Source organism: Ictidomys tridecemlineatus, chromosome 2 (genome assembly GCF_052094955.1).
Source record: "Ictidomys tridecemlineatus isolate mIctTri1 chromosome 2, mIctTri1.hap1, whole genome shotgun sequence".
NCBI classification, from domain to species: domain Eukaryota; kingdom Metazoa; phylum Chordata; class Mammalia; order Rodentia; family Sciuridae; genus Ictidomys; species Ictidomys tridecemlineatus.
In genome coordinates, this window is record NC_135478.1 from 6,491,294 (window position 1) to 6,518,237 (window position 26,944).

At 38.9% G+C, this 26,944-nt stretch overlaps 2 protein-coding genes across 2 annotated transcripts; both read left to right on the plus strand.

Annotated features, from left to right (window-relative positions):
* The first annotated feature begins 399 nt into the window (after positions 1 to 399).
* LOC144370732 (olfactory receptor 7E178-like) lies at positions 400 to 11,286 on the plus strand. The gene is made up of 2 exons (XM_078031746.1): positions 400 to 521; positions 10,329 to 11,286. Exons 1-2 carry the CDS (start codon positions 400 to 402, stop codon positions 11,284 to 11,286), a joined length of 1,080 nt encoding a protein of 359 aa, XP_077887872.1.
* A 1,412-nt stretch (positions 11,287 to 12,698) lies between these two features.
* On the plus strand, positions 12,699 to 21,990 carry LOC144370735 (olfactory receptor 7E178-like). Its single transcript, XM_078031755.1, has 2 exons — positions 12,699 to 12,760; positions 21,045 to 21,990. Exons 1-2 carry the CDS (start codon positions 12,699 to 12,701, stop codon positions 21,988 to 21,990), a joined length of 1,008 nt encoding a protein of 335 aa, XP_077887881.1.
* The last annotated feature ends 4,954 nt before the right edge of the window (positions 21,991 to 26,944 follow it).

The window sequence follows — 26,944 nt, forward strand, 5'->3', positions numbered from 1 at the left end:
TTTAAAGAAAATTCACAAGAACTTTAAAGAACTCCAATTGTAACTGTGTGAAAATAGAGTTTAGCATTTCACCTGGAGTCCAGGGTATTGCTGAGAAGGATCAGGGGTTGCCAATTTTGATGTTAACAATGAAAAGGGATCCAAGGAAAATTGTGAAATTGAATTAAAGACACCCCAATAAAACAGTATTCAGACATGAAATATGAAGTGAGCACCAACTAAGAAAACACAAAAATAGTGATTCCACATTGAAGCATCTGAAGTCCTAGATGACTGAGTTTCTAATCAATTCTAAGAAAAGGATGGAACACATAATAAGATTAGAGAGTCCTGCTTTGCAGCCTCCACAGGGCACTTTTGATGTCCCTGTTCCTCAGGCTGTAGATGAAGGGGTTCAGCATGGGAGTGACCACAGTGTACATCACTGAGGCCACCACCACATCTTTCTTGGGGGAGGATGACACAGCTGAACGAATGTACTCCGCAAGTCCTGTTCTACAAAATAGGCAAACAACTGAGAGGTGAGACCCACAGGTTGAGAAGGCTTTGTACTTCCTACCTGAGGACGGGATCCTCAGGATAGAGGATAAAATTTTGTAGTAAGAGAAAAGGATCCCTGAGACCTCAAAAAATCCAAAGAGGTTATTCTATTAATGCAAGAAAAATTAAATAGTTGAGATGGTTCACAGAAGAAATTAGCAATTTCCACATCCCTGAAGCAGGTGAATTGTAAAGCAATCAAATTGTGCAGCTGGAAGTCCAAAAGACTAACCAGAAAAGGCAGAAAAACTAAGAAGCCACAGAGGCGAGGGTTCATGATGACTGCATATTGCAGGGGGTGACAGATGGCCACATATAGGTCATAGGCCATCACAGTTAGAAGCATGTCATCCATACATCCAAAAATGGTAAATAGAGACATCTGTGTCAGGCAACCCACATAGGAGATGGCTCTGCTGTGAGTCTGGATGTTCATGAGCATCTCTGGGACCGTGGTGGAGATGACACCGATGTCAGCCAAGGACAGGTTGGAGAGGAAGAAGTACATGGGGGTGTGGAGGTGGGGGTCAGAGCTGACAGCCAGGATGATGAGCAGGTTCCCAAGCACTGTGACCAGGTACATGGACAGGAACAGTCCAAACAGGGTGGGCTGCAGGTCTGGATCCTCTGAGAGTCTTATGAGATGAAATTCTGAGACACGTGTTAGATTTTGTTCTTCTATGTTCCTGTACGTCTTTGGGAAAAGAAAAATGATTGAAGAGGAAATAAAGTTACTCAGAATTCTATGTATTTTGAATTTGCCTTTGAAATCCACAATTTGTTAGCAACAGTTGTAATGAAGCCAGTCTTCTTAGAAATCTTTGATTATTGGTTTCTGTGTTGTTCACCTCCTTTGGCCCAGACCTGCTTTAGCAATGCTCAACTGAACAGTTTTCAAAGACAAACAATATTTGAGATAAAATATACATATCTCAGTAAAATAAAACCTACTCTTTTAATAAAAGGGGATAACAAAATTCATCTCCATAAAAATTATTATTTTTTAAAGACAGAGAGAGAGAATTTTTAATATTTATTTTTTAGCTTTCAGTGGAGACAACATCTTTATTTTTACTTTTATGTGGTGCTGTCCCATGCATGCCAGGTGAGCGTGCTACTGTTTGAGCTACATTCCCAGCCCAAAATTATTTTTAATAAAGAAAATTAAGAAGCATTCTGACAGTCCTCAAAAGAAGAAATACAAATGGCCAAAATATATATGAAAACACATTCAATATCCCTACCAATCAGGGAAATGCAAAAAAAAAAAAAGCTATATTGAAATTTCACCTCATTCCATTTAGAATGGCAGTTATCAACAATATATAAAATAATAAATGCTGGCAAGAATGTGAGGGATAATGTTTCCTTATGTATTGTTTGAATTGCAAATTAGTATAACCACAGTGAAAAGTGGTGGAGAGGTTCCTCAAAAGAGTAGGAATGAGGCTGAGGATACAACTTAGTGGTAGATTGCTTGCTAGCATGCACAAAGCCCAGGGTTCAATATCCAGCACCTCAAAAAAAAGTCTAAGAATGGAATCATCATATGACCTGCTCTCCCACTCCTTGGTATTCATCCAAAATATATCACATCAACATACTACAATGATAGGGCCACATCCATGTTTATAGCACTGCTATTCATGGTAGCCAATATATGGAATCGTCTGTCCATCACCAAACGAATGGGTTAAGAACATGTGGTACAGGATGGGCTTGATGGAGCAGATCTGTTAACTCAACATCTTGGGAGACTGAGGCAGGAAGATCAGAAGAGCAAAGCCAGCATCAGCAACTTATTGGGGCCCTAAGCCATGTAGTGTGACCCTGTCTCAAAATAAAAAATAAAACTGGCCCTGATTAAGCACCGTGAGCTCAATCCCTGGTACCATTAGTACCAGAAGGCAATGAAAAGAAAAAACAAGAAAAGAAAATGGGGTATATATATCCAATAAAGTTTTCCTCTGCCATAAAACAGAATGAAGTTATGGCATTTGATGGCAAATGGATGGAAGTAGAGTACATAATGCTAAGTGAAATAAACCAGCCTCAGGAAGTCAAGGGTATATCAAGTGAAAAAACTAGAGCAAAATAAGGGGGTGGGGGAGAGAGATCCCATGAAAACAGTAGGGAGATCAATGAAGTAGAAGAGGGGACTGATAGGGAAGGAGGGGAGGTGGGAAAAGGGAGGAATTGAAGAGTAAATTTGACCAATTATGCTATATATCATGCAAATATACCAAAATGAATTACAGCTTTATGTATATCTAAAAAACAGAATGTATATAAAAAAGTAATTAGCCAAATTGCTCCGTGTTCCTCCAGTCTCTAAGGACTTCCTCATGCTAATGGAGGAAGAAGACAAAGAGAAGATGAGGGCCCACAATTGTTTCCAGTATATTCATCTACTCTGTAGGAAATCTGTGTGGACTGTTCACTTCTTTCATTTCTGTTGGTCTGCAAGTCTTTAAAAGACACTCATTCACATTTTAAAAGCAAATTATGTGAGAAACATAGTAAAACATAACACTTAATAAATCACTTTATACAACAAACTATTTAATAGTAAGACATTTTTTTAAGAGAGAGTGAGAGAGGAGAGAGAGAGAGAGAGAGAGAGAGAGAGAGAGAGAGAGAGAGAGAGAGAGAGTTTTTAATATTTATTTTTTAGTTCTCGACACAACATCTTTGTTGGTATGTGGTGCTAAGGATCGAACCCCGGCCGCACGCATGCCAGGTGAGTGTGCTACCGCTTGAGCCACATCCCCAGCCCCAGTAAGACATTTTTTGCAACCATGAAAACTCAGGTATATTAATTGAAAATTGAAGAGTATAAATGTATATCACTATGATTGATATTTGTGTGCACCCAGCTTTATAACTATGGTGATCTGAAACACCATCGCAGACAACCTAAATCTTTTTTGATCAAAAACCAAACTGGGTTACCACTGCATATCTAGTCATCTAAAAATCAAAGATCTCAAGAAATTTCATCTTCAACAAATAGAGATCATAGTATATATATCACTCTATTTACTAAGTTCTAATATTTTTACATTCATGACACAGTGTTAATGTTATGATAACACACTTTTGTGGAATCAACTTTGCAAAATGGTCCATCCACCATTTATTTTCATTATTTTTATTGGTTATTCTTTCAATGCCTTATCAAGTTTATTTACTCTAAAGTAAATAAAAACAAAGTATAAATTTACCCAATTAAAACTAAGTGCTCCCTCATCTTCTGATTTGGGATGTGTCTAGCCAAAATATGAACAGTTCCAAATCCACTGTGCTCTCGCCAATGGATCTGTCAGACATCTCCCTTCATTGGTAAGGGTAAATTTCAATGGTCTTGTCTTCACTTCTGCTTTCCAATACCTGAAAACTTGCCAAAACTTCAAAAATGGGAGGTTTTATTATTTGTTGAATAATTTGACCAAAGTTTACAACCAACTTTGAATGAAATACAAACACAAATTAGAAACATTTCCACAGCATGACTAACAATAGGAAACAGAGAAAGGGAACACTACTGTCACACTATCACACTGAAGTGGTTTTGGTTTAGCAAACTGAAAGTATCAAAAAATTTTATAGTCCATGTCCTCTTTGATACACAAAAGTACCTATTTGGCCACTGACAGTTTCTACTCTGGTCAGTAGAAAGCACATACACATCACAACTAAATCCAAGTGATTTCTGTTCACAGGCCTCTTGACCTGGTAAAGCATTATTAGCACACCCAGCACTGCCCTTCAATGGGAGTCCACGTGATTCCCGTTATTTCGCTATTATGTGAATAATAGGTTCATGACAAAACACCTACCATTTTAAACACATTAAATACACACTTCAGTGACATTATCTTCACATTGTGGTGAAACTGTCACCATCACCTGCCTTCAGAATTTCTTCTTCCCAAATCATAAGTGTGTACCTATTTTAAAAACCCTCTATGCGCTGCACCCTCAAGTCCTTCCAGCCACCATGCTCCTATGAAAAGTGATGAGGAATTCAAGTCTGAATCACCACAGTAATGTGGCCAAGAGAGAAGGATTTACAGGTAAAGATGTTTGTTTTTGCTGTGTTTCCCAACCAATATTCCAAAATGGATTAATATTCAAATGTATGACTCAAAAACTTATCACCCAAAAGGAAATAACCCAATTAATAAATGGACAAAGGAGTGAAAGAGACATTTCTCAAAAGAAGAAATTCAAATGACCAAGAGATATATGAAAAAAATATTCAATGTCTCTAACAATTAGGAAAACACAAATCAAAATACTCTGGTATTTCATCTCACTCCAGTCAGAATGGCAATTATCAAGAATATGAATACTACTAATAATAAATGCTGGCTAGTAAGGATGTGGGGGAAAGTTATACTTTTTTGGTAAGACTGCAAAATAGTGGACCTATTATGGAAACACTTAGGCAGTTTTGACCTTTAGTATATGATGACAATAATTACCTATATATACTATAGGTAATTACCTATATATTATATATACCTATATATACCTCCATAGCCAAATATACATCTATATGTACTATATACCTATGTATACTATATACAATATATACACTATATACAATATAATGCTATATACTATATACAATATATATACTATATACTATATACAATAGGTTTTTAAGTTTTTAAAATAGTTTAAATTTAATAGAATAGATTATCAATTTATTAATATATTTGTATGTGGATGTTTCAAAATATCCATATAATTTGGTCTCAGGTGAAAAAAATTGAATATATGCAAGTGAAACTCTTGTTGATCTTTTATTAACCAAGGTTGAGAACCACTGCCTCTGATACCTCCAGACATTTAAAATGGTGAACTAATATTATCTATTGTTACAGTTAATAAAACTACCAGTTTGAAAAATAAACAATTAAAACATAAACATTTAATAGCATATGCTTCTTGCATAATATTTTGTCATGATTTGAGTTATCCACAAATTTAAGTCCTTGATATTGCTAACTGCCTCCCCCTCCCCTTACCTCTCCCCTCTACACAGAATACACACACACACACACACACACACACACACACACACACTGATGCAGAATGTCATGAGGGAGAACATTTCCTCCCCCCTTCCTTCTTTCCTTCTCTGCCCTGGTGTTCTGCACAGGACCACCCACCATATACTAAAACATCTCTAACAGTGAGTCAAAATAAATATTCCTTCCTTTGAAACTTTTAAATTGTTCTCTTTAGGTAATTTGTCAGAGGAACACAAAGATCACATACGCAGAGCTAATCATATATGCATACATATATCTATATTCAGAATTTTTCTGTAGCCTGATATCTTTAATTCCTCATCAGGATTCATAGTAGGATGGAGCTACCCAGGATCAGGGAAAGGAGGAATGGGAAGATTTTGAATTAAGTGCAATCTTTCAATTCAGGAGGATGAAAAATTTCTTGTGGGCAGGTGTATGAATGATTGCACCACAATGTGAATGTAAGAACATCATTGAAAATGGTGAAAAGCATGCTTTGGTACATTTTTCCATAACTAGCAATGGAAACGAAATGAAAATGGTTATTTCAAAAAGTAAATCAAGATATAAAAAAATAAACCAGACCCAGCAAGACCTGAACTGCATATTCTCTCTCATATTTAGAAATTGAAAAAATCATCAGCCTGAATGTAGAATAGTGATTACTAGGAAATGGGAAGGGTGCCCAGGCACAAGGAGAACAGAACTCTGGTTGGATGGGGATCAATGTGTGCTGGATACATGGAGGGAAATACCACGCTGAACCCTAATAATGTGTAGGTTAATAGTGTTAATAAAAATGACATGATGGATAAGCAAATTTTGCATACAAGTTTCCAGCTAAGTAGAAGAAGAGAAAATACTCTTTAGAGGACATTCATTTCCTCCACTTGTTATTCCTCTGCTAATGTTGTAAACTCCTTAGAGATTTGAAGAATGCGAGCCAGCCTGGCTAATTATGAGCTCTGTTCACAGAGGCTCCAAGGTCACATAATAGTCAGCCCTGGTCCTTGGCCTCCAGCTCTCCAGCTTGATGGCTCAGCACAGCGGACACATACATGCTTCTCCTCCCTCTGGGACTCTCTGAATTGGGAATTTTCTACCTCACAATATATTCATCTGAATCCTGAGAACGGAGACCGTTCTCAACTAAAGATCGGGCAAAGGGGAAGCGTCAGATCTTCGCCCCTTGGTCATGACCCAGCAGAGCCTCAGTGCTGCCCAGTAAGTGCTGAGGGAGATGATGAATGGAAGTGGGGAAGCATAGATTCCTCATAGGGACAAGCATGCAGTGGGTGTAGCCAGAGGAGAGGACATTAAGGTGACAGTTCAGCTCTGAGGATGTGCAGTCTCTGTTCTTAGCAGTGGTGAGGTCTCAGAGACCTTATTTAATGCTCTCCACAATGGTTCTACTTCCCCTAGACCACTCACTTGCTATAGGAGACAACAGGTCCCTCCCATTCTTCTATAAGCACTCCAAAGGATGAGGAAGGGGATGATAGGAACAAGTAGGAGAAAGACACCCACCATAACATTATGAAGCTTTCCTGAGAGCTTTCTAAACCCCAGGCATTAGTTCTGTGTTCTGTGTGGCTTGTTTATAAGCGATCTGCCTAGCATTTCCTTTGTTATAAGTGCCTATTATGATGATTTTACATAAAAAGAAAGAGATAGCATTTTTAGCAACTTGCATGAGGTTTTTAGGTAGGAAAGAGTGAGGTCTGTTTTCATCAGCCTGTCTGGTGACAGACACAGGACATCTTGCTATGCAAACCCTGGCAGGGTGTCCCCTTGACAACACAAACATCCTTTTGCTAGATCACAGGGCAAAGCTGTGGGTGACACCAGCCAGACACAGTGGGAAGGACAGCCGCAGACCATGGGCAAAGGTGGAAGGAAGAGTAGGGAAGTGATAATCCAGTCTAAACCTGACACTTGGCCTGGTCCACGAGATCCTTTCAGCTGTCCACATCCTTTTGAGAACTTTTCCTCAACCCACTCAACCTCAAAGAGACATAAAGTCAGGACTGGATTCCATTCTTACTCAGAAGGGTAGAAACAGCTAGGGAAAAAAAAAGGCTTCCCATATTTATGTGATTGCAATCTTGATATGTCTGCTTTGATTTTCTGATAGCTGGAAATCAATGAAAAATTCAGTGCATCAGACCTGGAGACTAAAATTTAAAATTTCCCTCATGGACACGCGTGTTTATTTCTGAAACACAGTGCAGGTTGTTACTATCCCAACCTCAGCATTGACACCGATGTGATCTCTGGGGGAGACAACTGAAATGGCCATGGATGACATAGATGCTCCTTCTGTCATCGGTAGAGAGTGAGAACATGAATGAGAGAAATTCAGATCTTATTTTCACTAACAATGATAAGGTTGATATTTATACCAATGAATTAAAATATCATTTGATCAGAAGTAACTTTTCTCCTATTACAATAACAGGACTTTTTATTTTTCTCCCACTATAAATACATATTGTGTATTTGAAGAGGATGACTAATTCATTTCTAATTGCCCAGTGTTTATATCTTGGAGGCCCAGAAGAGGCATCAGAAGCAAATATCTCTTTAAATATTGAAGATAAATTTTGGGTCCACAAATCCTGGCCACAATCAGTGTGGCTTCATTACACTTGTTTTCCTGTTTGTAATTTGAGCCCTTTCAGGAATATCTCATAGAGCTACAGTCAAGGTGGCATAACTCTTGTTTGCATTTATGTCATAGACATATGGGCCCTCTAATCCTCTAAGCACATCTATATAAACAGTTATTCAAAATAACTTAAAAGACACGGGAAAGGCAGCAGGTGAATCTTATAGTTTGGAATGAGACAAATTATAGAGTTTCATGTTGTTCCAGACTTTAGTGGTCTTTAGCAAATATTCGTATTGCTCAACAACTCACTGTTCCATAACATCGAATTCTGTACTTTTTAAAAAAGTAACTGCAATGATTTTTAAAAAGTAACTCCAATTATTTTATTCTGCATCAAACTTCACTCATAAGGTAAAAAGAAGTCTTTCTAGTAAAACCTTTGTTAGGTAGATAATTTTTACCCCCATTTTACAGAGGAGGCATTTTTACCGTATTTTCTGAACTTTTCTCCTTTGTATTTTCCACCATGGAATCACAGTGTGAGCTGACAGTAATAATGTACCCAGGTTATCTTCATGCAGCTGAAGTTAAAGAGCTGGAGTCCATTTCAGCAAGATTAACATGAAACCTATTAACTAGGCACAGGGAGGTTCAACTTGCAATTTACATTTACCTCGTAGGGCTCTAGGCTTGATGCTGAAGTCTTCAAATGAAAATTAAAGGATTTTGGCCAGTCACAAGAATGGGATCCTAATTGGAATAAGTTATACTCCATGTATATATTTCAAAATACACTCTACTGCCGGGCACAGTGGCCCATGCCTGTAATCCCAGCAGCTTGAGGGGCTGAGACAGGAGGACTGTGAGTTCAAAGCCAGCCTCAGCAATTTAGCAAGAACTCAAGCAACTCAGTGAGACCCTGTCTACAAATAAAATACAAACTAGGGTTGGGGATGTGGCTTAGTGGTCAAGTACCCCTGAGTTCATTCCCCTGTACCCAACCCCCTCAAAAAATACCCACTACTGTCATGTATATCTAAAAAGAACAAATAAACAAAAGAATTATGATTAGAACAACAACCAAGCAGAACTAGCAGGCCAGAGTACGGACTTGAAGGGGAAAAAAGAACTCATGGAGATGGCTTCCAACAAAATATGTTACTGAGATAGCATGTCATTGGACAAAAAAATCTGCTAAATAATTTTAAACATTTTTAAAGAATTTCCTAATATCACTTTGGATGACAGATGTAGTGTGCACTAGCACCACAATTGTTGTTAGTGATGTCATATATTTTGCATATTTAATAAAACCATACGCTTCAAAATTTGAAGTTCTTCAGAAGGCTAGCAGTTACATAATAATAGTTTTTGTGTGTGGAACGGTGTATGCATCCCACGGACTCATGCATGTGAGAAAGGAGATCAGCCATTGAGCTACATTCCCAGATTTTTAAAAATTTTATTTTAAAACAGGAGTTTATTAAGTTTACCCAGATTGTCCTCAACCTTGAAATCCGACTGACTCAGCTTCCTGAGTACCTGGGATTACAGGTGTGACCAAATGCTCCTGCTTGTTAGATAATTTTTAAAAGACAAACAAAGTTGAGTGGGGTCTATATTCACAAAGGGATAAAATCATGAAACTCGAGAACTGTGAAAAACTTCATTTTAATGTGTTACATAGGATTTTTTTTTACTATAAACTGTCAAATTTAATTTAGTGTTCAAATAAGGTCTAGCACAGTGCTTATAAATATTCTAAAGAAGGAAGGCTATGCCGTTGTCTTAGAATAAAATTAGGTATATTTGACAGCTTCTTAATTTCCTCTAATGCATTGAATTTTTTTAAATGGGAAGGATGTTCCTTAATCTCTCCTGTCCTTGAAGAGAGTGCAGTTGTCTGCGGTGATCATGGACTTGGTAGGTGTAAAGTTCTTGTTCTAAGATTGCTCATTTAAGTGTCACCAAAGGATGGTTTTTTTGAAGACAATTATGCAAGAATTCTGGTATTGGTTTTGTCACACTGAGAAAAAGTGCTGAAGGTATATTGAATTTGGGTGTGAACATCTTACTTGTGCTGAGTACCTGGTTTTTATTTATCTTATTCTAAGCCTTCTATTCCCAAAAAGGTGTGTAAACACTATTGCACTACAGAATCAAACACGTGTCTCTGAATTCCATCTCATGGGCCTCTCAGAGGATCCAGACCTGCAGCCCATCCTCTTTGGACTGTTCCTGTGCATGTACCTGGTCACAGTGCTTGGGAACCTGCTCATCATCCTGGCCGTCAGCTCTGACCCCCACCTCCACACCCCCATGTACTTCTTCCTCTCCAACCTGTCCTTGGCTGACATCGGTTTCTCCTCCACCACCATCCCAAAGATGCTCATGAACATCCAGACTCACAGAAGAGCCATCTCCTATGCGGGCTGCCTGACTCAGATGTCTCTTTTTGCCCTTTTTGTCTGTATGGATGACATGCTTCTGACCGTGATGGCCTATGACCGGTTTGTGGCCATCTGTCACCCCCTGCAGTATTCAGTCATCATGAGCCCTCGCCTCTGTGGCTTCCTAGTTTTGGTGTCTTTTTTATGCAGCATTTTGGACTCCCAGATGCACAACTCGATTGTGTTACAAATTACCAACTTTAAGGCTGTGGAAATTTTGAATTTCTTCTGTCACCCTTCTCAATTTATTAATCTTGCCTGTTCTGATACCTTCACCAATATCATAGTTATTTATATTTTTGGTGCCATCTTTGGTATTCTTCCCATCTCAGGGATTCTTTTCTCTTACTCTAAGATTGTTTCCTCCATTCTGAGGATCCCATCCTCGGGGGGGAAGCACAAAGCCTTTTCCACCTGTGGGTCTCACCTGGCAGTGGTCTGTCTGTTCTATGGAACAGGCCTTGGAGTGTACTTTGGTTCAGCTGTGTCACATTCTCCCAGAAGCAGTGCAGTGGCTTCAGTGATGTTCACTGTGGTCAGCCCCATGCTGAACCCCTTCATCTACAGCCTGAGGAACAGGGACATGAGAAGAGCCCTGAGGAGGCTGTACAGCAGAACTGCCTATTCCCAGGAACTGTAGCATCCACTTGAAATGCACAGTGGAGAAGTCCGCCAAACGAAAGTGTCAGAGCTGCCATCCACCCTGTTATTTTGCAGTTTCTGTACTTTAATTCTTCATCATGGAAGAGTGGAATTGGAAACGGATTAGATGGAGAAATAAAGACATTTTTGAATGTGCACAAAATTTTAGTCTCAGAAGAGGGGAAGGTAGGGAAATGCATGATGATAATGATTCCAAAGCAAAACAAATATATAGTGTCACAGCGTGGTGCACTAAAAAATGGTTAAAGGGGTAATTTTCTTCATTCATTTTTTTTACCATGATAAGGAATGAAAATAAAATGCAAATGGTATTTTAAAAATTAAAGACATGAAGTAAGTAAGTATTTGTAACACAATTCAGAATATATATATATATATATATACACACACATGCATATATATATGTACACTCATGATGGGGTTTCATTCACTCATATAGAATAATGAAATTATGCGATTTGCAGGAAAATAGGTGGAACTAGACAGTAACATTTTAAACAAAATAATTCAGACACGGAAAGATGCATATTGTAGGTTCTCTTTCATATGTGAAAACAATAGGGCAAAAGATTAGGAAAGAATTTCATGAATGTAGAAGGAAAAGCATTAGCATAGATGAACGGAAGCAGGAAGAGCAAATAATCAAGGATAAAGGGAGATGCTGAGAACAGCATGGACCAATATGTTGTTGGCATTAAGATATGAAACTATGTAATTAATATGAACCAGTAAACAAAGGAAGAATGAAACAAAAGAGCACACTTGATTCTTGCTTAGTACTAGAAGAGCCAAACTCTCTGTGGACATTTATTTCCCTTCTTTCTCCTCCACTATTATTAGGATGTTTCTAGAGACTGAGATCACAGGGAACTTGGTGGCTTATTATGAGCTCTGTGCATGGAGCTTCCAAGGGCTGATAATGGCCAATCCTCAGCCTGGTGGTTCAGGTCCACTGGACCGTGCATCTGTCTCCTTCTCCCATGATTGGCTGCACTAGGAGTCTCCTAACACTCACTGTATTCACCTGTCTTAAGGACAGAGCCTGAGCTGACTTTAGGCACTGGGAGAAGGGATTGGTGTTTATTCTTAGTCCTTGGCCATGATTTGGCAGAGGCTCAGTGGGATTCAGAAAGTGCTGAGGGAGAGCATGCATTGGAGATGGACTATCCAAACTTTTGTTTCCCTTCATCAGGAGAAAATATCATTTGGCAGATTTAAACCATGTGGAATGTGAACATTTTGCAATTTGTTGTGGAAATGTGATTGAGAAGTTTGTTTCCCTCTCACACTGGATCTGCTGCCCTCAAATCTCATCCATAATAGGGGAATTTTTTTCCTTCTACCTTGTTCTGTGAGCACTTCAAAAGGTTTGTGCTGGTGATGATAAGGATGAGGAAGGCGGACATCAACCATGACATCGTGATGCCTTATTCATGGCTTCTCAATGCCAGGTGTGGTGTTGCTGGTGCTGTATTTGCCTAGTTACAATGATTGTACATAAAAAAGAGGGGAGGGGTAAATTAAGTAAGCTAGACAGGAAGAAAAGACTGAAAACATGCTTGAAATGTGGTTCTTGAATGCAGACTCCTGGTACGTCCTCCCCATGAAAACCCAGACAGCCATCTCTTCCCTGCCCCACCCCCACAAGGGACCCCTTGCTCACTGAGGTTTTGAGGATCCTGAGAGGTCACAGGACAGAGTGCTGGCTAGTATTTGTGGCCTCTGCTGTGGGAAGGATGCCTACTGATGACATGCAAAGATGACTTAAGGGGTAGAGGCACAATAATCCAATACACATCTTTCCTCTTGCCCCAATCCAAGAAAGTTGTGTGTTCTCTTCACCCATCTCTATTCTTGTAAGTGGAGCATTGAAACTGTAAAGGAGATGCAAGTCACATGAGGATTCCATTCCTGCTCAGGATCTGCATATGGTCAAATCCTGTGCCTGAGACCTCCCTGTGTCTGAGATCTCAGGACCTCTTCTCAAATCCATCTAAAGGATGACAAGCAAAATATATTGGATGCATTGAATCCAGAGAATGACAATTTAATATGAGCCCTGCTGGCTGCACTTATTCCTCTAAGACACATGGAAAGCTCTTAGTATCTCTAAGATTCAGCGCTATCGTGTGTTTGATTTGTAACTGACACAGCTGCATTGTGAACACATGGAACAGATAGTAGGTATACATGTATATTGTGTTAGGAATATAAAAATAAGGGCACAATAACAAATATTACTAGTTATGATAGGACTAATGAGTATATTATTGGACTTAAATATCCTGTGACCTCAAGTTATGGCTCCCCTAGTTCCCTAGTACCACATTTCATTTTGGCCCTTATGAAGTAAATACTAAATATTTAGAAAGGAATGAGGAGCCTGTCGTTTCAGACTGCCCAGAGCTTATATTTTGTTAGAAGAGACATCCAAGATGAAAATCTATGAAAATGCTGTGAGACTCTTCCATGGTTCAAGGAAACAGAGCATGAGGTACAGGTACCCCATCCATCACCATCCATGCCTGTGTCTTCTTCCTTTCCATCTGAAAGGACCAGAAACAAGGTAAAACAGTACTTTCTTGCATCTCTATCATGTTTAGAAGGAACCTATTATTTTTCAAAATTACATATAACATTCAGTTATATGTAATTACAGAAGAAATTTCATAAGTATGAAAGAAAAGATGAGGCAGGTACTTGGGTCCTGAAACACTGAATTTAGAGTTGAGTGTATCACAAGGAATTCCCCTTTCCCATCTAACTATAATGCAGCAATTACAAAAAGGCAAATAATAAGAAGGAACAGCAGGCTGGGGCTGTAGCTCAGAGGTAGAGCACTTGCCTCGCATGCGTGATGCCCTGGGTTCGTTCCTCAGCACCACATAAAAAAATAAACAAAATAAAAATAAAGATGTTGTGTCCATCTACAACTAAAAAAAAGTTAGAAAAAAATAAAAAAGGAAGACCATTAATGGAGAGGAAGAGGGAGTGGGAGAAGTAAGAGGTAGGAGAATGGAATTATTGAGGATTGAAATGTAGCAAATTATGACGTATAGATATTTATGAATATATCAAAATGAACTCAACTGTTATGTAGGACCACAGCACACTAACAAGAATATTAAAAAGGAAAGTCAAGATCCAAGTATTCTCCTTCACATGCCATAGCTAGAAAGAAATGCAGAACAAAACGGGGATTTCATGGAGCTTACAAGGAGAAGAGTGCTGTAGAGAAAGGAGATTAAAAGGGATGGAGAAAGGATGGAAAGGAAAATTACTGGGGACTGACTGAAGTGGGGCAAATTATAATATATGATAAACCTGCTATAGCTTGTTATGTACTTAAAACTGCATGAAATATTTCAAAGGCATACTTCACATTCTAGTAGTTATACTCACTCACTGATGTAGTGTATTAATAATGCCAACTATGTGGTTGACAATGTCATATATCAGGTGCATTTAAATCATTTTGTTTTCAAACAGTGATGTCTACAAATGCCAGGAAAAGGACTTACTTATTAAATGATGCTTAAGAGGCACAAACAAAATGTGAATGATCACTTACAGCCACAAACAAGGTAATTAGAAAACTCAATAATATAAAAAACATATAAAAGAAACAAAAAATTCTCACTTCAGATTTGTGGCAACAACAATGATTTCTGATCATGAACTATCAATAGATTGCATGTTTAGGTAACGCAGTCCTCATCCTTATAGGTTCCTGATGAATATTCCAACCAGGGAAAATGAACTGTTTTCTTAGTAAAATGAGGGTATTTTGCTGCTTTAGTTGCCTTTAAAAGGGTAATGAAATTATTTTATGTGTTCTCTTATTTTCAAAAGGCTGCTTTTCCATAGGATCATGGAATAGTTGCTTCTAATACTTTTAGCTTTCTAACATTGTTTAGATGATGTCTCTAGACTAGAAATTATTCAAGAAAGAATGCTAAGAACTTTGTGTTTATCACAATGAGAAACAATACTGAAGGTGTTTTGCAGGTTGGAAGAGACATCCACAGTAAACCTGTAGACAGAAAAACCATGACTCCTTGCTCATATTATTTTTAAAAAATTTTCTTAATTTGTTTTAATTAGTTATACATGACTGTAGAATGCATTTATGCACTATGATATATCATACATAGATGAGATATAATTTCTCACTTTACTGAGTTTACATGTTGCAGAATAATATTGGTCATGAAGCCACATATATTCATACAGTAATAATGTCTGTTTCATTCTACTATCTTTCCTATCCCCACATCCCCTCTCCTTCCCTCCCATCACTTCCCTCTACCTAATCAAAAGTGACGCTATTTTCCCTAGTGCACCAGCCCTATTGTGAATTAGCATCCACATATTAGAGGAAACATTTGGCCTTTGGTTTTGTTGGATTGGCTTATTGTGCTTAGCATGATATTCTTCAACTCCAACTGTTTACTGGCAAATGTCATAGTTGTACTCTTCTTTAAAGCTGAGTAATATTCCAGGCTTTAGTTGCTCCTAATGTTTCAGATTCAAACAGTCATCTCCATGACATGCAGGGTTTAGGAATGTGGGGTGATCAAATAGATAGAAGTCTCAAATTGGAAATTCAAATACTTCTGGAAATGCTATTGGCCATAGCTTCAGAGCAAGGTGAATGTAATCCATACCTATTGATAGTGCACTTAAAATAGTAAAAAATGGTAATTAATGTTGGACAGATCTCATGATAATAAATACAAATATAATAAATGAAAAAAAAAGAGAGAGATAAGTGTCACAGAAGAATGGGTAGAGAATAGTGATGGGAGGGGAGGAGAGGGGATGGTGGATAGGGAGGGCAGCAGAATACAACTGACACTAGGATTGCTGTATGTGTACACATGGATGTATAACCAATGTGATCCTGCAATTTGTACACGTGGAAAAATGAGAATTTATACCCTATTTGAATCAAATGTATGATATGTCAAGATGATTGTATTGTCTTGAGCAACTAATAAAAAAAATTAAAAAAATAAATGAAAATATAATTGAATCTTAGAAAAGGAACAAACCCAGTGCAAAGTAGACAGAGAATCCTCCAGAGTAAAGAAGGAGCCCAAAACTTTGCTGGGCCTTCACTTTCTCTTCTTTTTTCCTCTGTTAATATTAAAAAGTCCCTAGAGGTTTGGATGACCTACACCAATTAGGTTAATTGGGACTTGTGCGTGTTGAACCTCCAAGGTCACATATTAAATAATGAGCCTGTTCCTGGAGCCTTCAGCTTGAGGTCTTCTGCCCAGTGGGCCCCAGGCCTCTGTGTCCTCCTCCCTTGGATGTCTGCATGGGGACGCTCATATCCGACACTGTGTTTACACCCAGGCTGAGGACAGAGCCAGAGCTTTCAGTGGGCAGGAGGCAGAGGAGCTGCCCTGGATGGGCACACCTTGGTCATGACCCAGCAGAGGAGCAGCTTGAACCAGTAAGTGTGGAGGGAGAGGGCGGTGGAGCAAGGCCTCTCAGAAACACTGTCTCCTCCCTGTCAGGACCGACATGAGGAAGTGGGTAGCAAAGTGGGGGACACTGATATGTAGAAATTCAGCTCCGATGTGTGTGAAGTTTGTGTCCTGGTTTGTCCTCAGAGGCCCAGGCAACTCAGCCAAAGTTTCATTTTGCAATTGAAGCTAATATCATTTTGAGTCTGTTGTTCCAACTTATCCTGTCCTGGGATCAGGAAAGTTAATATTCTGCCACATACATTGTCTTCTGGTGTGTGTGTGTGTGTGTGTGTGTGTGTGTGTGTGTGTGTGTGTATTTACCACTAAGTAATAAACAGAACAGGGCACTCTCATTCTGATTAGTGTGTGATGAGGGTATAAAATAATGATGAAATGCACTTAGGATTAGTAATGATAAAGTTAAACTTATATTTATCCATAACCATTTAGCTAAAATATCCTTTTATTTTAAGTTGCTGTTTTCCTATTTCTGTAACATAACTTGTTATTTTGACCTTATATAAGATCAAGGCACTGGGGATAATGCTCAGTTGGTCCAGTGTTTGGCTTGTATGCACAAGGCCCTGGGTTCAATTCCCAGCACCACACACACACACAAATGATCAAGCTGTGTGTTTAGAGAGGAATGCTTAATCTCCTTTCATTCCGGAATCCCCAGAGTTTAAACCTTGTTTGGCACAAAGGAGGCTTCAAATTTTTAAAATATTTCTGTTATTCATTGGATGGACTCCTTTTGGGGCACAGAGCTTGTCTATAATCAGTGTGCCCTGAACACACATGGTACCTCCTCTCTGCACTTGTTTCCCTTTCAGGAATGTCAAAACAAACAGTACCCAAGAGATGACAGCTCTTGCTTGTGTTTGTTTGTTTGAATATCCACATTATTCAGTTATTCAGAAACAATGACAGAGATACCCAAAAAGAAAGAGGAATAAAGAAAAGTGGGAAAGTAACCGTTTTTTTTTCACATATTACAGACTCAGCTTATTTGTACTAAATAATACACCCACAATTTCTATAGTTTTACATAGCAAGCTAATAGATTAAGAAACTTGAACATAAAATGTTGTAAGCAGCACCAAAGATCAATCTGAAATTAAGATAAAACCATTCCCAACAGTCTCATAAGACAAAGAGGAACTAGGTTCTGTATTGACATGATTTTTGTTTTAGATTATCTGTTTCCCACCTCAAACTGAAGCCCGCAAATCTTTCATGGATCATGAAAATGTAGTAGAGTATCATAGACTGCAAACAGAATTCCTTTTAATTGATTTTAAACGTATATGTTCAACATTAAAATTATACATATTAGTGGGATAACATGATGCTTTGAAACGTGTACACACTGCATAATTTTTAAATCAGGTTAAACATCTCTCTGCTGAAAAATATTTCTTTTTTTAAATTTTTAAATTTTTATTTTTTTAAAGAGAGAGGGAAAGGGAGAGAGAGAAAAAAATTTTAATATTTATTTTTTAGTTTTTGGCAGACACAACATCTTTGTTTGTATGTGGTGCTGAGGATGGAAACCGGGCCGCATGCATGCCAGGCGAGAGTGCTACCGCTTGAGCCACATCCCCAGCCCTCATTTCTTCATAGTAACAATTTTTCAAATTATCTTTTAAAAATGTTTAGTACAATATTGTCACCTCTAATCACCTTACTACTGCATTCATTTAAAATAATGAAATAGAATAGGAACTATTAGGGCAGAGTACACAGTGCATGTATATAAGTGCATACATCTGCACAAAATGTGTTTAGAATGTGTTTCTTACATTTTACCAGGGACCAAGAAAATAGTGTTGTAAGGCCATGGGGCCACTGTACATTAACAATTTTCCCTTACAATAGTAGGAAAAGAATTCAAATAATAAAAATTTGTTTTTTTCTCCATTATTTGGATATCAATCTCTTCATCTGCAAGATTAAATCTAAGAAGGAACTATTAAGACATAAACTGCAAATTATAGTCATACTATCTCAGACTCAAGAATCCACTGAATCAAACAGAATCTATAAATAGCTATTCAAATAATTTATTCTTACTTCATTCTTTTGTTAAATACTGACTGAGCACCAAGCCCTGCCCTAGGTGCCTGGGACACAGGAGTAAAACAGCCCAAGATCTCTGCCCTAGTGAAGCTTGGACTAAAAGAGACAGAAGAGAAGTCCAATATTGTGTGTGTGGGGGGCACTCTGAATGACCACGCCTTCCAGTCCTGAAGCAGGAGGCTCTGACCAATCACTGCATTTTATGGTGACTTGGGCATTGTCCCAGCTGGGATAGCAAGGCCTGTTCAGGTGTAGGTGTCACCTGCAGGAGTTGGGCTGCACTCCCCTGTTCCTTTGACATCCTACCCCTTACCTCCTCATTTGAATGGCTTCTTCCCAATAAAAGTGTTCAGCCCCTGCTCCTTTCTCTCTGACCACGGACCACTAAGGTCAGAGGAGCCGTCACAGCACCCAAAGTAAAAGGTGTGTCTGTGTGGTCATTTCAATATTATTCCCTATTCGAGATGATGATTCCTAAGTCAATAATCACATCAGGATTAGAACCAAATACATGTCATCTGTATATCTTTTACTTTACATGTTCATAGTCATTGACTGTATTTGATGATAGTTGACTTTTATTGAGACACCAAACATAGCTAATCCTAAAATGAAGCATGCATCAATTATTGGAATTAAAGTACCTCAATGCACGTATTACATGGAAGTTTTCATTTCTGTGATATGGAAAGAAAAAGGATTCCAAAATTTTTTTTTCACAGTAAACACTATTTAAATGCTGTTCCTCCCTGAACATATGATATGCATCATCTAAATAATTTGATGTAGCTTCATGGACTTCACAGAGATACTTCAATCCACAGGACTATGTGAATTAGTCCATTTCAGGAGCATAGGACTTCTATTGTGTAATATTTAGATAATTTTAGGGACTTTTTAGGTAAGTCTTAAAGAAAACTTCTTAAGGATATACACATCAGTACTGACATGAACATATCAAATAATAAATATACCTGCATTGGGCTGGGAGTCTAGCTCAGTGGGAGACACTTGCTAAGCATGTCCAAGGCTATGGCTTCTACCACTAGTGGTAAAAAAATAAGTAAACACAATTTTAAAATGCATCTACTCAATCATAAGAGCTATTCTTTTGGGGGATAATGTGAGTCTTAGAATGGATTCCTACAGAGAAATTAAGAAATAAAATATCATAGGTAAAAATTCATATTTCTCTCAATTATCAGGTCTGAAATGCATATTGCTAAATGTTGCTTTTAAATATGATTAAATTGGCTGCCATCCAATGACAGGGTGTCTTGATATTTTAAAATATTTACAGCTAAACATGTTGATAGAGGAGATTGCAATATAATAAAGATTAACACTGTAAGTTAAGAAGCTAAGAAATTATTGTCTCCACTTTAGACATGAGTAAATGGCCAAAGAGTATTTCCATTAATTCTCTCTTTGAATTTTTTTCTGAATCATATCAGGGTGTTTCCTCCAAAATAATAACCCAGAAAGGCTTTCAAATAGCTGAGGTAAGAGAATTGCATTCTAGTACAGAGACTATTGATCTGAAAGTCTTTTAAATGGTGTAAAAAGGGAGGGACTCACACAGGTTTGGGATTTTCCCTGGTTCTATAGTCCTCAGCCATACATGGGAGTGTTTAAGTTCAGAAAAAAAGGCATTGTTATTTGCAAGATAAGAGGAAATTGAGGTTTTTTTTTAAAGGCAAAGAACTGTTTTCTTCACTAGATATTTTATGAGAATTGCAAGGGACTGATACCAATAATGTGCATAAACCATAGAACTCCAAAGCAGATCCCAGCATTTCATTTCTGTTTCACCAGTGACATGTGAAGGGGACACAAAGGACACGTTTGTGTTCTCTGAAGACAGTGCTTATGTGTGTGGTGTTGAACACACTTAACCAAACTGTGGGAGCCACCAATGCTAAGGGTAACAATTCTATATTAAATTTTAAGTGGGGATGTCAATCTCAAGGAAGGGAGAATCTGAAAATTCAAGAAGCTGAAAAATCTCCTGGGCAGTAACGTTTTCTGATATAAACAAACAGCTTTAAGTAAGTTTTCAGCAAATACAATCCTAGCTCGTACACAGTGTTTAAAATAATTGAAATCAAAGGAATTGGTCTCATTGCTTGAGTATTTGATATCTACTTGATCACTTTTCCAACCTTATTTTCTTTTTCAGTAGTTGCCCAAGCAGAATAGAAGCACAAAACCTATCACGGGTCTCAGAATTCTATCTCATGGGACTGTCAGAGGACCCAGACCTGCAGCCCATCATCTTTGGACTGCTCCTGTCCATGTACCTGGTCGCAGTACTTGGGAACCTGCTCATCATCCTGGCTGTCAGCTCTGACTCCCACCTCCACACCCCCATGTACTTCTTCCTCTCCAACCTGTCCTTGGCTGACATTGGCTTCATCTCCACCACGGTCCCAAAGATGCTCGTGAACATCCAAACTCACAGCAGAGCTATCTCCTATGTGGGCTGCCTGACACAGATGTCTCTTTTTCTCATTTTTGGATGTGTGGATGCTATGCTTCTAACCGTGATGGCCTATGACAGGTTTGTGGCCATCTGTAAGCCCCTGCATTACCATGTCATCATGAACCCTCGTCTGTGTGGCCTGTTAGTTTTGGTATCTTTCTTCTTTGGCCTTTTGGAATCCCAACTGCACGATTTGGTTGTATTACAATTTCCCTACTCCAAGAGTGTAGAAATTGCTGATTTCTTCTGTGACCCCTCTCACATTTTTAGTCTTTCCTGTTCTGATCCCCTTACCAAAAACATAATCATGTGCTTGGTTGGTGCCATCTATGGTGTTCTTACTCTCTCAGGGATCTTTTTCTCTTATTATAAAGTTGTTTCCTCCATCCTGAGGATCCCGTCCTCAGGTGGGAGGTACAAAGCCTTCTCCACCTGTGGTTCTCACCTGGCAGTTGTTGGCTTGTTTTATGGAACAGGCAGTGGAGTGTACTTTTCTTCAGAAGAGTCATCTGTCACCAGGAAGGGTGCAGTGGCCTCTGTGATGTACACTGTGGTCACCCCCATGCTGAACCCCTTCATCTACAGCCTGAATAACAGGGACATTAGAGGTGCCCTGAGGAGGCTGCGCAGGAGAACTGTGTGATCGTAGATCCTGTGGCATCTGTTTGGAATGTATTCTGGAAATCAGCAAAACTGTACATCTAGACATTAGATCCTGCCTCCTTGATCACACTGTTTTGTAGATTAATGATGTCTTTGTGATGGTGCTTCACAGTGAAATGGGAGAGGACAGAAGGCACAGTGTTTTGTTTGCTTTGTTTTGTTTTAGGCGGGTACACACTTTAGTTAGGAAGATGGAAATTCTGAGAGAATGTAATCAGTGCCTGTGAATAGTGCATTGAACCATGTGAAAAGTGGTTACGTGCTGTAATTGTCTGACCACTATATTTTGAACATAAAAAGTGGATGTATCTCGAGGGGAAAAAATAAATTAAAATAAAAACAGTTAACAGTATATAAAAGATTTCTGCTGAGTACGGACAGACTCCAAATATATTGCAGACATTCATTTTCTCTTCTTCTTCCTCCACTATTGTAAGAAGTCCTTTGAGACTGGGATATTGTTGACCTAATTCTGATTTCTACACTTTGAGCCTCATGGTCCCCTGATGGTTAATAGAGAGCCTTCCCTCCAGTCCTGGGTCTTAAATCTCCATCCCAGGGTGCCCACATCTGTGCCATTTCACCCCTGGCTTTCTCTGTCAGCAAGCTCGAGTCTGTCCCTGACTAATGTCATTGATAGGCTGGAGTCTTCCCTGGGCACCAGTCATAGGATGGATTTCAAAACCATACTCTGTGTTCATGAACCAGCAGAGAAGCAGCACAACTCACTGAGAGAAAGGACGTCTCACTCCTGCTTCTCATCATGGAGACTGACAGGACCCTTTGGGCATTGATTCGGGAAAAGACCCACCTGCAGGTTTCAGCTGAGTTCTGTGAACCCTGATGGGTCCTGGGAATCCCATTCATGTTTCCCTCTCCTCTCACACCGATTCTCCCCACCCCTCAGACAGTTACCCATGAAACCAGGGTGTGGCTTCCAACAAACTGTTCCCCACGCAGAGCAAAGAATTATTATGAAAGTGATTCTGAGGACAAAGAGGAGAGTGTCTGTACCCATGAAGTCACGAGCTGATCTCGAGGGATTCCTAAATGCCAGTGTCTGAGATGTGTGTTCTGTGGTCACTCACGTCATTTCATCCACATAAACTGCCCCCTATTTAAGCCCCTATTTTGCTATTATTTTCCAGAAAAGAAAAGAATATAGCATTTTGTGTTCATAATATCAGGTTGCTTGGTAGAAACGAAGCCGGAGCTGTTTGCATGATCCTTCTGACGATCGATGTAGGCCTCTTCACCTTGACAGGAGTACCCTGGACAGTTCCCTGCTTCACCAGACACCAGCAATGTCACTACATATCTCCACAGAGAAAGCCCTTTCCTGCTGATATTCTTTTGGGATAACTGGTACAACATAGGGAGAGAAGTGTTTGGCACCTTCTGGATCAACACCAGGAAGGATTCAGAGAGATGCCAGGCTAGACTCACAGAAGGAGAAAATACACACTCATCAGCCCGAGTCTCTCTCTCCCCTGCTCCAGGACATCCTCCCAGCCATCCTTGACCTCTTGTTATAGCCAGGTGTCTCCATCTCCAAAGAAAACCTTATGATCACAATTTTATACCATTGCTGTTCAAAGTTGGCGGGAATTGAGAAATGTTCTTTGGACATCCCTGTGATTTAGAACATTGGACCTTGGCTTCTACTTTTCAATGATAGAAAGCAATGAAAAATTTAGCATATGAAATTGATGGCCTGCTTTGTTTTGAATGACCTTCTGTAATATGAGCAGGTGGTTAGCATATGTGAGTTGCGACTTTTTAATCTGAATTGATTTTTTCCTTGGTATAGCTGCATGGGTAGAAATTAAACATAAATGGGTACCCTCTATATGATTAATAAGTGATACATGTGTAAAATTAGCACAAAATTCGGTTGAACTATAACATTAAACTTCATTCTGTTCAACTAAACTATCCTGTGATTTGAAGTTATTCATTCCCTACCTCTGTAAAGGCATAAAGCCCTCTGTCCTTACATATAAATATGCTGTGTGTTTGCACAGGAAAAACTCAATCTACTTCATTTCCTCTTCCCCACACTCTAATCCAGTCACTATTTCCTATATCCTATACCTTGCTTGGCACACAAGAGGACCCCTAAATCTAACCTACTTTATAGACATGGAATAGACACTTGGAAACATTAGTTCGAAAGAATTGGCACAACTAATGTGGCCTCCAACACTTGGTGTTTTCCTAAAAGTAATGTGGAACAAAAGGGGATCTCATGTACCTAACAAGAAGAATATGGAGTCAAGAAAGGAGATTCAAGGGGATGGAGGTGGAGGGAAAGGGAAGTTCCTGGGGATTGAAGTGGAGCACATTATATTTGTAAACCTGCTGTAACTTGTTGTAGGCATAAACCTGCATAAAATATTTCAAAAAATTCTTCACATTCCAATATTTATTCTCACTGATGCAGTGTATTAATAATGCCACTTTTGTGATTGACAATATCCTATATCAGGAGCATTTAAATTACATATTTTCAGATATTGAAATCCACAAATGCCAGGGACAGAACTGACATATTAAATGATGCTTAAGAAATACTAACAAAATGTGAGTGACCACTTATAGCCACAAAGGAGAGAAATCAGAAAACTCATTAATATAGAAAAAAACTCAGAGTAGGTTCGTGGCATATTACAATGATTTCTTATTATAAATGTCAGCTTAGGTTAGGTTGCCTGTTTAGGTAAGGGAAACCTCACCTTTGTAGGGTTTTTATGAATATCCCAAGCCAGGGGAAATTGAACTGTTGTCTTACAGTAAAATGAGTGTATTCAGCTGCTATAAATGCCTTTAAATTGAATGAAGTTTTTCTTAACTGGGTAATAGAATTTATTTTATATGTTCTTATTTTTCTTAATAAACATTTATTTGTTTCAATTAGTTATATGAGAAAGTAGAATGCATTTATGCACTTTAATATCATACTTAGCTGGGGTATAATTTTTCACTTTTCTGTTTGTACATATTGTAGAATCACATTGGTCTTTAATCATGTATATATACATAAAATGATAATATGTGTTTCATTCTATTATCATTCCTATCCCCATATACTTTGATATTTTCTATTTTATTATAGTATATTTTTTAAAATAGTTTCTAATGATACCTGTATTTCAGACATGTCTGTTGTATATTTCCTTCTTCGTCATGAATTTTAGTAATTCAAATTTTCTTCTTTTTTCATTACAGTGGTTAAGGGTTCATCAATTTTATTTATTTTTCCAAACAACCAGGTTTTTATTTTGTCAATCTTTTCAATTGTTTCTCTTGAAGTCTCAGCTTTGGAAGACAGATTTTTCTGAAAATGGGTGCTGGTAATAGCTATAGAGCAAGGTGAATGTAATTCATACGCAACGATAGTGCACTTAACATGGTATACAAATATTAATTGTTGTTGGATAGTTCTCATGCTATTAAATGGAAATATAAGTGAATATTTAAAAAGAAAAGAAAAGACAGAACATCCTTCTGAATAGAGAATGAGTCCCAAACGTTGATGGGCTTTCATTTCCTCTTCTTTTTACTAATGATAATATTAAAACATCCTTAGAGGATTGGATGACCTGTGTCAACTTGGTTAATTGTGACCTGTGTGTGTTGAACCTCCAAGGTCACATAGTGAATAATGAGCCTGTGCCTGCAACCTGCAGCTTGAAGCCTTCAGCCCAGTGGGCCCCAGGCCTCTGTCTCCTCCCCCCATGGATGTCTGCATGGGCAAGCTCATATCTGACACTGTGTTTATACCCAGGCTGTGGACAGAGCTGGAGTCTTCAGTGAGCATGAGACAGGCTGCTGCACCTGACTTTGTCAACCGTGGTCATGATCCAGCAGAGGAGCAGCTTAAAGCAGTAAGTGTGGAGGGAGAGGATAGGTGGAGCAAGGCCTCTCAGAAACACTGTCTCCTCCCTGTCAGGACTGATGTGAGGAATTCGGTAGCAACAAGGGGCCAGTGATAGACAAATATTTAGCTATGATGTGTGTGCATTGTTTTGTTTTATGAGTTCCAGGCAACACATTCAAATTTTGCTTTTCTCCAAAACTTGTTGTACTTGCTGGAGACACCTCAACCATGAAGGCGTTGGGTCCCACCACTCTGTTTTTTTGGCATTGCAAATTTATTATGTAGAGGATGATGGCAAAGAGGAGGACTCTGGTCACCATGGCATGTTCACCGACAATCCAGGGTTTCCCGTGTGCCAGGCTCTGGGCTACAGTGCTAGTAAAGCTTGTTTCATTTCATGTATCTGCAGAGGTTTCCCCAAGACACTAGTGCATATTTTTTTCCAGAAAAGGAAGGAGAACAGCATTTTTTTTTTTACAACTATTATGAGGTAGACTGGTAAAGAAGAGCGAGGAGACTTTTAATGGGTCTGACTAAATACAGACAGAGGGCAGTTTCCAGGAGAATTCTGGCAAATGATTCCCTAAAGAACCTCAGGAGACATTTCACATCCCTGTCCCTCCAGGTCAATGACCCAGGACTACAGAGTCCATTTCCTGACTCCCCTATCAGGGTACCACGTCCTCTCCTGGTACCCTGGCCCAGGGTGCTCTCCCATTGTGAGTCCTGGCAGAACAGAGTGGACAGCAGTGTCTGGTATCTGCCACACCAACTACAGCAAGGACAGCTCAGAGTCACAGGCAGGGATCACAGAGGAGCAGGCACAGGATAATCCAGCAGAGATTCCCTCCTGACCCTCCAGAGTTTAAACATGTACCTCGGGTGTCCCTGTGGCTTGAACCTTTGGTTTACCTACAGAAATTTATGATCTGTGGGAAGTGATGAAAAATGTCAGTGCAATTGGAGCGAATCTGTGCTCCAACTTGTGCTGTCTGTGGCTCAGGGAAAGTTAGTACTCTGCCACTCAACATTGTCTTCTGGAATTTTTTTTTTC